Here is a 12,252-nt window from a genome sequence, read left to right as displayed (position 1 = left end):
TGGTACAATTGGCCTCATCACTCCTGGGTAACACAGAATTACAACACAGCACAGAAACAGGAGCCTCGTCCACCCTAAAAAAAAAAAATCAGCCAGCGGCCATGTTCTTGAACCTCAATCCAGTAACCCTTACTAGAAAGTGCATGTAGGTGGATGTCACAAGATGACGGGATCAGGCTGACTGTCAACTTTCATGGCTGAATACCTTATTGGCACTCATGGTTTTAGGCTGACACACAAACAGCTACTTGGGCTACTGCGGATCTTACCGGCGCACACACACAACCACACCTGAGCAAGATTTAGCACCTTCAGAAGAGAACACTGTGGGGGGGGGGGGGGGGGGGGGGGGGGGGGCGGGCCAGGGGCGGGGACAAGATAAAACAATAACAATACATTTTGAACAGCAACGACAGGGTACGAGCAGCAACGACAGGGTCTGAAAAGGATTCTGTAGAAGACCCAGGAATAAGGGCACTAACAGTCTGCTATCACCAGTTCAAAACAAAAACAAAATGAAAGCAATTCTGAAGTTAATACTTTTGCCTTGTAGAGCCGTCAGCTTTTATTGGTGTACTGTACCTTTATGGAAGCGACGTGCAGTGGAGTCTCACCCTTGTGATTTTTCTTCATTGTTGGAGTAAGAGGAGAGATCGGGGTCGTTGCACAACTTCCAGGCAGCTTGTTCTTGGGCATAGGTAGTGGCGTGCGTGGAGATTTCTGTGTTGCACATTGTTTTCTCTCACTATTGCATCTGGTAGATGGGGTACTACAGCTATTCTCTGTTGAAGAGAAGGTCTGTGTCCCATTAATATTCTCGTTTGAATCAGATTTAAACACTGGAGTAGCTAGAGATTCCTGTTGTGTGTCTAATCTAGCTGGTTCATACACATTCGTATTGTAACTTGCAGATGGCCTTTCAAGGCAAAACGACCTCTGTATTTCTTGTCTGCTCTTTTTTGAGGGAGTTTTGGTGCTTGAATCTGATGATTTTCTTAATCTTTTAGCATTGAAATGTGTCATGGGCACAGGAACTAGAGAAGTATCTCCTTTATTCTTGAAGGTTTGGTCCAACTGTCCGAGGGAAGCCTCTTTGCAACTGGAAACTGTTGCAGTGGAACATGCTTTAGGAGGATAATCAGTCATATTTTTGGTCACAGACTCTACACTGGAGACAATCGCACTGTCAGCCAGTGGAACTGCAAGTGAATGGCCTGATTCTTCAGCAGTCTCACCTGAAATTGCCTGTCCCTCACTGCTGAAGACGACTGGTTGGCTACAAAATGAGATGACTCTATCATGATCCATTTTTTCAGGGCTGTCATTTTTTCTCTCCATTTTCTTGCTTTTTCTCTTTCCAAAACCCCAATCCTTATTGGCATCGGCCAATCTTTTCCTCACTGCCTGTTTTGCCTTGGCTGGAGGTTTCTTCTTTGGAGAGTCATGTGGAGGAGATGGTGATGACAAGAACTCAAACACAGAAGGTGTCGCCCCATTAAAATCGGGGCTTGGATTCGCTTTCTGATCCTTCTTAATGACGTTCATATCCAGCACACACCTCAGTTTTCTACTGCGTGGACTGAAATACGTTCTCATTTGCCACTTTTTACCAGTTATTCCTTCAGGATTGATTTCTGGTTCAGTTGGGTTACTTTTAATAGCTAAAATGAACAAAGTAACAGTAATCAGAAAATGATCCAAAGAAAACTTAGTTAAATACTTTGCACGTGGTGACACTTTCAATAAATAAGCAGCGCATCAGAAGCAAGATATTATGGGGCCAATTTTCCTTAACCTTGTACCACGAAACTCCCATTTTCCTGCCCTTTGCCCTGTGGAATCCCCTTTTCCCAGGAGCAAGGTCAGGAAAAAGTGGACAGAGACACCTTTTCCCAGGCCTCCACTCCCCATCTCCCTTTGCAATGCCCCAAGAGCCAGATTTCCCATTAGTCATTCCAATTGCAGCTACCAAATTTATTTTAGACTTCCCAACTGCATTACTTAAAGATGTCATTGTATCTGTTATCTAGGCTGTTTACCCTAGACCTACACTCAAGGCCAGAGAAAACCATCACAAATTCAGCCTTTGGGGGATTTGGCAAGCTTACAACCTCAAAGAAAAGGTTTCTTCTCAATCTGTACTGACCCAGTCATTTGATCATTTTATTATCCTCCTTTATGTTGGGCTAAGAAACCTAAACCAATATTGTGCCTTTAAATTCATCAGAAAATGGATGAGGGGGAAGAGGACAGAGCAAATTCTGGACAGAGGGGTCATAGCTTAGCCCATTTTCTTTTCTTTAAGGTAATATATTAGGATAGGACAAAAAATGCAAGATGCAGGCATTATGAGTGCATGTTGTTTCATTTTTGTAGACAGCAACTGAGGCCATCAATGGTGATAATGTAACATAGCAATGATTTCAGGCAGGAGACAACCTTCAGTCCATCTAGCCAACCTATCCACAGTATTACCTTGGTGCATTTCTACTAACCCAGAATCCCATTTGTTGACAAGAACCTGTCTCGTTCCTTCTTGAAACCCATCAGGTTGCTTGTTCTATCACCCATGCCGTTAATCTGTTCGGCATACTTACCACCCTTTTAGCAAAATAGTTCCTCCTGCCTTTCCTATTTTTTTTTTGTTATCCTTAATTTGTAAATATGCCCCCTTGTGTTTCCACACTCCAAGTTTATCAAAAATAATTCAGCATTCCTTTTGTTGAGTCATTATTTCAAATGATATCCCCCAATTGCTTTTTTCCAAAAGGGCATAATCCAAACACCAACATAAAGACAGTGATCTTAACCAAAAATCACCAGTCAACGGTATCTGCACTAAATCATATTCCACCAGTAAGGAATGGGGATCAAAACTAAATCTTCTACATGATCCAAATACAGTCTTGGAGAGAGTTAAAATCAAATTTTCGCCCAGTATGCTTATAGAGCTGAATATATACTAATTGCCTCACTACTTACAAGCTTTGTCATTTCCAAAGAACAGTCCAGTTTCACTACAAACCTCTTTCCAGAGTTAGCCATTCCACTCAGTGGGTATTGTGAGGAAACTAACTTGCCACACTTGTGATGGTGCAGATGGGGCAAATAAGCCCCTTCATTTCCATTTATTTTGTTTGTTTTTAAACTGTTTTATTTGTATCTCTTTTCCTCTGTATCTACCCTTGTCTTGCTGACTTGTTTAACCCTTCTCTTTGGCGTTTTGTTATTTTAGTCTTCGCAACTAGAAAACTTTCACTAGACTTAAGTAGTTGCCTCTTATGAGAGATAGACAACAGAAAATGACATTTGGTACATCCAACTCATTCCAGTTTTGAAGTTTAAAGAGACTATTCTATCACCATCACATTCCAGTGACAAGATTTTACTTACCCAATCACTGCTGATTCGGGAACTTATCAATTTCCTTACAATATTTAACAGATTCTATACTCAATACACTTGGTAGCATTTTATCACAGATGGGCAACTCTGTGAGGAGAAGTGAAATCTTAATTTACACCAGTTTCATGGAATTCTAAACCTAAAATCTCCACCACCAGACGTTCTTTTTGAAAGCGTGTTGTCCCTGTGTCCATAAACATGGCAATTCATAACAGCAGTTCCACCCAAACTCAACAAAATGTCTCATCTGTTTCAATGCTACTATCAAAAACAAGACTCAGAAACCAAAAGGACCCACAAAAACACAGGGGTGGTACTTCAGTAACTTACAAATACTAGATCTGATTCTTTGGGCCCGACAATAACGCAGAGGCGGGTTCTGAGCAGGGGTGGGGATAGCTGGCGCAAAACCCGGAAGATATTTGGATACGTGGGAATGTCTGATTTCAACATGGAAAGTCAATTATCATTTTACTGCTGGGTTTCACGTCTCCAATGCGCCAGTGGGTGTGATGCGAATCTGTAGCATGCAATCTCAACGGGACTATTTAAAGGGCCAATGAAAAATGTGGAGCAGTTGGGAGCATTTGTAAAGACATTTGAAGATAGAGTCAGGATATTCAATGGCTGCGCACTGTTGCAACAACACCTCACTTGATGTAGTGCTGGGAGCAGTAAGGAGATGATATTCCCAAGCAAGGGTAAGAAGAAACCTACTGCTGTGACGAAGAAGGCATGGTTAGAGATGGCTGAAGAGGTCAGTGGCAGGAGTGTAGTGCTCCGTACCTGGATCCGGTGCAGGAAGCAATTTACTAACCTAACCAGGTCAGGAAAGGTGAGCACAGTTGCAGATTCACCTACATCCTGTCACTATCTTGTCAAGTGTAATCCATCACATCACTCCTCACGCCCACTTAAGTTTCAAAAGCACCTGTGGTTCACTCTCTATGCACTTCCTCATGTCACTATTTATCCATCCACCACTGCCACTCATCCCAATTCTTATGCAATGTGTTGCCACCTCAATCAGCTCACCCAATTGTAAACACACATCCTCAAATGTATGCCAGTGGCACTCGTGATACATCTGGTTGATAGTCACCCTCAATGCACTGCATCCATCGGATGAACACACGCCTTACAGGCACTAATAAGATTGTCGTTTCCTCCTTGCAGGAGAAGCAAGCAGAAAATACAACGGAGAGGGAGGGGGCCTGCCGCAGATAGTGCAGCTGACATCGGCAGACCAAGAGGCTAGATCAGTGGCATATCTGTGTCTCTGACCATCGGAGATGAAGAGACTGGGACTTCGCCAGCTGCATGGTGACAGAATTAAATATTTCTGACCCACATCTCATACAAGACTCAGTCATGTTGACCAATACGAATTCATATCCATCTTTTCTATCTTCGTCATCACACGAAGAGCAGCAGCCCATGCCTTTTGCAGACTGGATTCCTCAGAGGAGCTCATACCTACTGAGGGTGCACTGTCACAGAACACATGCTTATCAGGCACCAGCGCAGATAGGCACACTTTGGTGGATCCTATTAGATAGTTAGGTGGGTTTTCACCTGGCAAGTCACAGTTCACAAACAAGCATGAGCAGAGAGTAATGGTAGGGACAGCTGTGGAGAGTCCGCACTCCGCGCCAAACTGCTCAGCTGGACACAGATGCTGAACCCCGGGGGCCATCGATGAAAAGGATAATCACAGAGGGACAGCATCAAATGCGCGAGATACTAGCAGTCCTGCCAGGCATATTTTCCACAATAGCAGAGAGGATGGAGAAGTCCAGCTCAAACATTTATGGATTGAGATCACCGGCCATTGTGAGGATGTCTTCCTTGGATAGAGTGGCCTACTCTGTGGAACTTGAATCGCGGCAACTTAATCTGTCCCTGCAGGCCCTTCAAACTATGGATGCCAACATTTCTGTCGCCTTAAGCAGCATGACAGATATATTAGCTGTGGCCTTACAACACGTCACTGATCTGCTCCCACGCAGACAGGTAGGAGTGATGTGCCACTGGCCCAGGAGAGGGATAATGGCGAAAGGGAACATGTAAGCGGGGACTCCATTCAAAGCGTTTCCATATCTTACCCGTTACCCCCCCCACCAACCAGTACTCGACATGCTACTTCCTCTTCCGCTGGCCGAGTCTGCCCTGCACAGGTGCACGTGGAGCTGTCTTTGGCACGGCCCTCACAGGGTCCAATACCCACAGGTCGTCGGCCAAGAGCATCTCAGAAGTCAGTGCAAGGATCAGTGCAGCATGCCTCTACCTCTGCTGAAGCCACAGGGGTTGCACCACATAGGAGCGGTAAGCAAAGAAAAAGAAAAGCTTTGTAGTTCACCAAGAGTATGCACATGAGTGTTTGTGAAAATGTTATGTGAAGAAGTTTTTGTTTTTAAAATCAACGCACATAAATTTTGCACCACTTCCCGTGTTGACTATTGTTGCCTGCCAAGTAGCAACTTGCCTTTTCAGTTGCTTGGTGGTGAATGTGAAGATATGAATTGATGGGGACCAATTGCAGGATTTTTGTTTATTATTCGTTTGTGGGATGTGGGCGTCGCTGGCAAGGCCAGCATTTATTGCCCATCCCTAAGTGCCCTTGAGAAGGTGGTGGTGAGCTGCCTTCTTGAACCGCTGCAGTCCGTGTGAAGGTTCTGCAACAGTGCTGTTAGGAAGGGAGTTCCAGGATTTTGACCCAGCGACGATGAAGGAACAGCAATATATTTCCAAGTCGGGATGGTGTGTGACTTGGAGGGGAACGTGCAGGTGATGTTGTTCTCACGTACCTGCTGCCCTTGTCCTTCTAGGTGGTAGAGGTTGCGGGTTTGGGAGGTGCTGTCGAAGAAGCCTTGACGAGTTGCTGCAGTGCATCCTGTGGATGGTACACACTGCAGCCATGGTGCGCCGGTGGTGAAGGGAGTGAATGTTTAGGCTGGTGGATGGGGTGCCAATCAAGCGGGCTGCTTTGTTCTGGATGGTGAAAGATTGAACAGGTTGGGTCTATACTCATTGGAGTTTAGAAGAATGAGAGGAGATCTTATTGATACATACAAGGTTCTGAGGGGACTCGATGGGGTAGATGCTGAGAGATGTTATCCCTCATGGGAGAAACTAAAACTAGGTGAATCTTTGGAATTCTTTACCCCAAAAAGCTGTGGAGGCGGAGTCATTGAATACATTCAAGGCTGAGTTAGACAAATTTTTGATCAGCAAGGGAGTCAAAGGATATAGGGAAAAGGCGGGAAAGTGGAGCCGAGGTAAAAATCAGATCAGCCATGATCTCATTGAATGGCGGAGCAGGCTCGAGGTGCCGAATGGCCTGCTCCTGCTCCTACTCCTATCTCTTATGGTCTAAGCTTCGGAGTGTTGTTGGAGCTGCACTCGTCCAGGCAAGTGGGGAGTATTCCATCACACTCTGACTTGTGCCTCGTAGATGGAGAATACCCAGCACCTCTGACCTGCTCTTGTAGCCACAGTATTTATGCGGCTGGTCCAGTTAAGTTTCTGGTCAATGGTGACCCCCAGGATGTTGATGGTGGGGGATTCGGTGATGGTAACGTCAAGGGGAAGTGGTTAGACTCTCTCTTGTTGGAGATGGTCATTACCTGGCACTTGTCTGGTGCGAGTGTTACTTGCCACTCATCAGTCCAAGCCTGGATGTTGTCCAAGTCTTGCTGCATGCGGGCACGGACTGCTTCATTGTCTGAGGGGTTGCGAATGGAACTGAGCACTGCGCAATCAGCAGCAAACATCCCCATTTCTGATCTTATGATGGAGGGAAGGTCATTGATGAAGCAGCTAAAAATGGTTGGGCCTAGGACACTGCAGGAGTTCCTCAGAGCAGCAATATCCTGGGGCTGACATGATTGGTCTCCAACAACCACTACCATCTTCCTTTGTGCTAGGGATGACACCAGCCACTGGAGAGATTTCCCCGATTCCCATTGACTTCAATTTTACTAGGGCTCCTTGGTGCCACACTCGGTCAAATGCTGCCTTGATGTCAAGGGCAGTCACTCTCACCTCACCTCTGGAATTCAGCTCTTTTGTCCATGTTTGGACCAAGGCTGTAATGACGTCTGGAGCCAAGTGATCCTGGCGGAACTCAAACTGAGCATCGGTGAGCAGGTTATTGGTAAGTGCCGCTTGATGGAAGGTGTCGTCGACAACACCTTCCATCACTTTGCTGATGATTGAGTGTAGACTGATGTGGCGGTAATTGCCGGATTGGATTTGTCCTGCTATTAGGGAATCCCTGGCATCCCAAGCAGCAATGTGAGCAGCTGGTCTGGCGATGGGTGCCCCATCTTCGTCTTCCTCCTTCTTCTATCCATTGGAAACCTCATCAGATGATGTGTGATGAGCACCTTGTTCCTCCTGCATATCTAGTCCTTGCTGTTGCATTATGTTGTGCAGAATGTAGCACACCATGATTATCCTAGAGACCCTCGTTGGTCCAGGCACCTGAAGCGCATTTTGAGTGTGCCGATTACATGCTCGACGACACATCTGGTTGTCATATGGCCCGTGTTGCAGCACTCCTGATTATCATTGATGCGGCTCCTTAGGGGTGTCATCAGATAGGTTTGAAGGGGGTATCTTTTGTCACCTAGCAACCACCCTTTAAGGTTGGTTCCAGGTTTGAATTGGTCAGGGCTGTTGGACTGCCACGGTATGAAAGCATCATGGCAGCTCCCATGGAATCTGGCACAGACCTAAATGAACCTTTTCATGAGTTTGTACACCATCTAAACATTGATGGAATGAAATTCCTTGCGGTTGACGAATGCTCCTGATTGATCAGGTGGTGCTCGGATTGCCATGCGTGTGCAATCGATGGCACCCTGCACCTGTGGGAAGCCAGCCTGAGTGCCCGCTCATTCTGGTTATTGTCATCACAGGGGAAGTTTACATAACTCCCAGCCCCAGCAAACAACCCATCCGTCACCTGCCTTATGCATTTATGTGCAGCCGATTGCGAGACCCTCGTTATGTCTCTGGTAGCTCCCTGGAAGGAACCAGAGGCAAAACATTGAGGGCGGTGGTGACTTTCATAGCCACTGGTAATGCGGTCACCAGGTCCAGCAGGGAGCAGGTTTTCTTCTAGGAGGCTGCAGATATCTGCGACCACCTGACATGACAATCTCAGCCTTTGGAAGCATTGCTCTTCAGAGAGGTCAAGGAAGCTGAGTTTCTATCTGTAGACCCTGTTAGGCGGGCAGTGCCTCCTGCGACCTTGACTCCTCTGTTGCTCCCCTGTTGTTCACCTGCAGCTCCCTCCACAGCACACCCTTGTTACTGCTGATGCTGACTTCCTTGTCCAACGTCCAATCAAAAGGCACCATGAGTACACGTGTGTGTGTGTGAAGACCTCCAAATTCTACAAATAAGTCTTTCACACCAAGTACTCTCAGCAAAACATATCCCAGAGGGAAATGAGAAAGCAGATGTGAGCACTGAGCCTTTATTACTATCAGGACACCTGACCTTTAACCAGCCCCATGAAGTGCCGCTCATTCTCGCCTCCGTTTTAATGCAGAGTTTCCCCTGTGCAGGAGAAGTTCAAATGACAGTGAAAAATCTCACTAAAGCACCCTAACTTAAATATGATAATCACTACTCCACCTCTCCAGAGGGGGTTACTCACATGCACCCAAACCCGCCTCGGTTAAACAGGAAGTAGGTGCGTTTGTGGCGGGTTGGGTTCGGGTTTTAGATTTTTGAAAATTTAACGCCCCCACAACGGCTTCGGGTGGTGGGGGGGGGTTAAAACTCCCCCCTTCATTTCAGAAATGAACATACTGGAACCTGTATACCCGATATGCGGAATTCAGGAAGAAGAAAGGCATATGAAACTCGTATTGTGATACTCATACTTAAACCATTAGCTGAGAGAACTGTTGATGATCATCAGTCTGATGTGTCCCAAAGAATGGGACAGAATGTATGGACAAAGAGGCTACAACAATATAGAAGCTACATCATCAACTGCAGACAAAAAGTCAAAAAGTGATATGGTGTAAATCGGCCCACACTTGATGTGAAACATGCTGAGGTAGGCTGAAGCATGAAAGCAAACAATATAACAGGGAATATTTTGAGTACAGTTTGCTTTCCATGACCAGCATCCTTGAACTAAATGCACAAATATATTGCAATTCATTAAGACTGGGAAAATGTATTTATTGTACAATCATTTTCACAATAATGAGACTAAGATGATTACGGCCATCATCTATACTGGGTGTAAAAGGTGTGTGTGAGATAGTTGCATGGCCTAATAGCATTTACTAGCAGGTTAGTCCCTCCCTATATATCGAGTGTACCTCCATAGCCACTGGTTTTGCAGGCACACCAGACCAGCTCTGCTCTTTTTCCCATTCCATCTTCTTGAAGAGTTAAACTCCCATTACTGTGTACTTACAAAACCTAAACTCCATTGCTTTATTTGTAGATAACAATTCTATTTGCCAGCTATCTGCACAGACCATTGAAATCGCTCAGTAAACTGGCACCTGAAACAATTTTGTTTTCTTGTTGACTTAGAAATCCTGCTTGAAATCATTTAACCGGAGTAATAAAGATCACAAAAACCAGCTCATTGAGTAAACAAACCATCCTGATATGCTGCTGGACCATACAGGCTAGGTAGGTCCCAGGTTTGATTTCTGATCTGTACTGTCTTAGCCAATCTCAGTCAGGGCAGGGACTGTACAATTGGTCCATGCAACTCAAGTGCAGAAGAGAAGGAAGAGGAGGGGAGAAAGAAATAAAGCAGGGTTCCCAGTTCCGACTTTTATCCAGGGACTCCTGCTGAAAAGTACAGGTGCGGATATCAGGGAAGGACAAAATAAAGCTTGGCTGCAACGCTTCCTGAAGTTGTCTTCCAGACACTCAAACTTCATGTGAATACAGATGGTGCATTATGGTAGGAGGAAGGAGGCCACATACTCATTGGAAAATAAGAGTCTAAATGGGGTAGAGGAGCAAAGGAATCTAAGGGTACAGATTCAAAAATCACTAAAAGTAGCAACGCAAGTTAACAAGGCCAAAAAAATGCAAACAAAGCACTGGGGTTCATTTCGAGGACAGAATTGAAAAGCAGGGAAGTTAGGTTAAACTTGTAGAGATCCGTGGTTCGTTCTGGGCCTCGATTTTGATTTGGAGCCGCGAAGAGAGGGGGCGAAGTTTATCAGACACCAAACCCGGATGTAAAGTGGGCGGGTCGGAATCTGCGATCACAAGTCAATTAAATGAAAAAAAATTTACTTCTGGGTTTCACGCCTGGCAGCCAGATTGACAAGCTGGCCGTGTGTCAGGTGGGAAATCAGCCAGGGAGAGATTGGAGTCCTTGGGGTTCGATTAATGGGGGGGGGGGGGGGGGGGGGCAGAGAGCAATAAGGGTTGGATGGGGGGGGGGGGCAGAGAGCAATAAGGGTTGGATGGGGGAAGGTCAGGAAGCGTTTGGGATTGGATGGGGTGGGGGGGGGGAAAAAAAAAGTCGGGGAGTGATCGAAGTTGGAGGGGTGGGGGGTGGTGGGAGGAGATCTCACTAATTAGGGGGGCAGGGATGGTTCTCGGTCATGGATTGGGGGGAGGGGTTTCCAAACGATGGCAGGGTTCGATCACGGCAGGTAAGCTTGTTGTGCCTGGAGGAAACACTCCTGCTCCTCCGGGCCCACAAGCTGATTGTCCAAAACTAGGGGCCATAAATATAAGCTAGATAATAATAAATCTAATAAAAAATTCAAGAGAAACTTCTTTCCCCAGAGAGTGATTAAAATATGGAATAGCATGGATGCCTTTAAAGGGAAGGTAGATGAGTACATGAGGGAGAAAAGAATAGAAGGTTATGCAGATAGCGTTAGATGAAGTAGAATGACAGAAAGGTTACAGCATGGAAAGAGGCCATTTGGCCCGTCAAATCTGCACCGGCTCGATGCAAGAGCAATCCAGCTAGTCCCACTCCCCTGCCCTATCCCCATAGCCCTGCAAATTTTTTCCTTTCAAGTACTTATCCAGTTCCTTTTTGAAGGTCATAATTGAAGCTGCCTCCACCACCCCCTCGGGCAGTGCATTTCAGATCCTAACCACTCGCTGTGTAAAAAATTTTTCCTCATGTCACCTTTGATTCTTTTGTCTATCACCTTAAATCTATGCCCTCTGGTTCTTGACCTTTCCACCAATGGGAACAGTTTCTCTCCATCTAATCTGTCTAGACCCTTCATGTAAAGAATCTTACAACACCAGGTTATAGTCCAACAGTTTTATTTGAAAATCACAAGCTTTCAGAGATTATCTCCTTCGTCACTCACCTGATGAAGGAGATAATCTCCGAAAGCTTGTGATTTTCAAATAAAACTGTTGGACTATAACCTGGTGTTGTAAGATTCTTTACATTTGTCAACCCCAGTCCATCACCGGCATCTCCACATCATAAACCCTTCATGATTTTGAATACCTCTATCAAATCTCCTCGCAACCATCTCTGTTCCAAGGAGAACAACCCCAGCTTCTCAAATCCATCCATGTAACTAAAGTCCCTCATCCCTGGAATCATTCTAGTAAATCTCTTCTGCACCCTCTCTAAGGCCTTCACATCTTTCCTAAAGTGCAGTGCCCAGAACTGGACACAATATTCCAGTTGTGGCCGAACCAGTGTTTTATAAAGTTTCATCATGACTTCCACACTTTTGTAGCCTGTGCCTCTATTTATAAAGCCCAGGATCCCGTATGCTTTTTTAACCGCTTTCTCAAACTGCCCTGCCACCTTCAATGATTTGTGCACATATGCCCCCAGATCTCTCTATTCCTGTACCCCTTTTA

The 12,252-nt window shown here is 45.6% G+C and overlaps 1 protein-coding gene across 1 annotated transcript in view; it reads right to left on the bottom strand.

The window, feature by feature from the left end:
• bard1 (BRCA1 associated RING domain 1) overlaps positions 1–12,252 on the bottom strand; it is a 172,254-nt gene that overhangs the window by 130,793 nt on the left and 29,209 nt on the right. The window contains exon 4 of the mRNA XM_067988113.1: positions 583–1,661. Coding sequence (XP_067844214.1) covers positions 583–1,661 — 1,079 coding nt within the window. The remainder of the gene's footprint in view (positions 1–582; positions 1,662–12,252) is intronic.

This window comes from Heptranchias perlo, chromosome 7 (assembly GCF_035084215.1).
Source record: "Heptranchias perlo isolate sHepPer1 chromosome 7, sHepPer1.hap1, whole genome shotgun sequence".
Taxonomy (NCBI): Eukaryota; Metazoa; Chordata; class Chondrichthyes; order Hexanchiformes; family Hexanchidae; genus Heptranchias; species Heptranchias perlo.
This window is presented reverse-complemented; position numbering and strand designations above follow the sequence as displayed.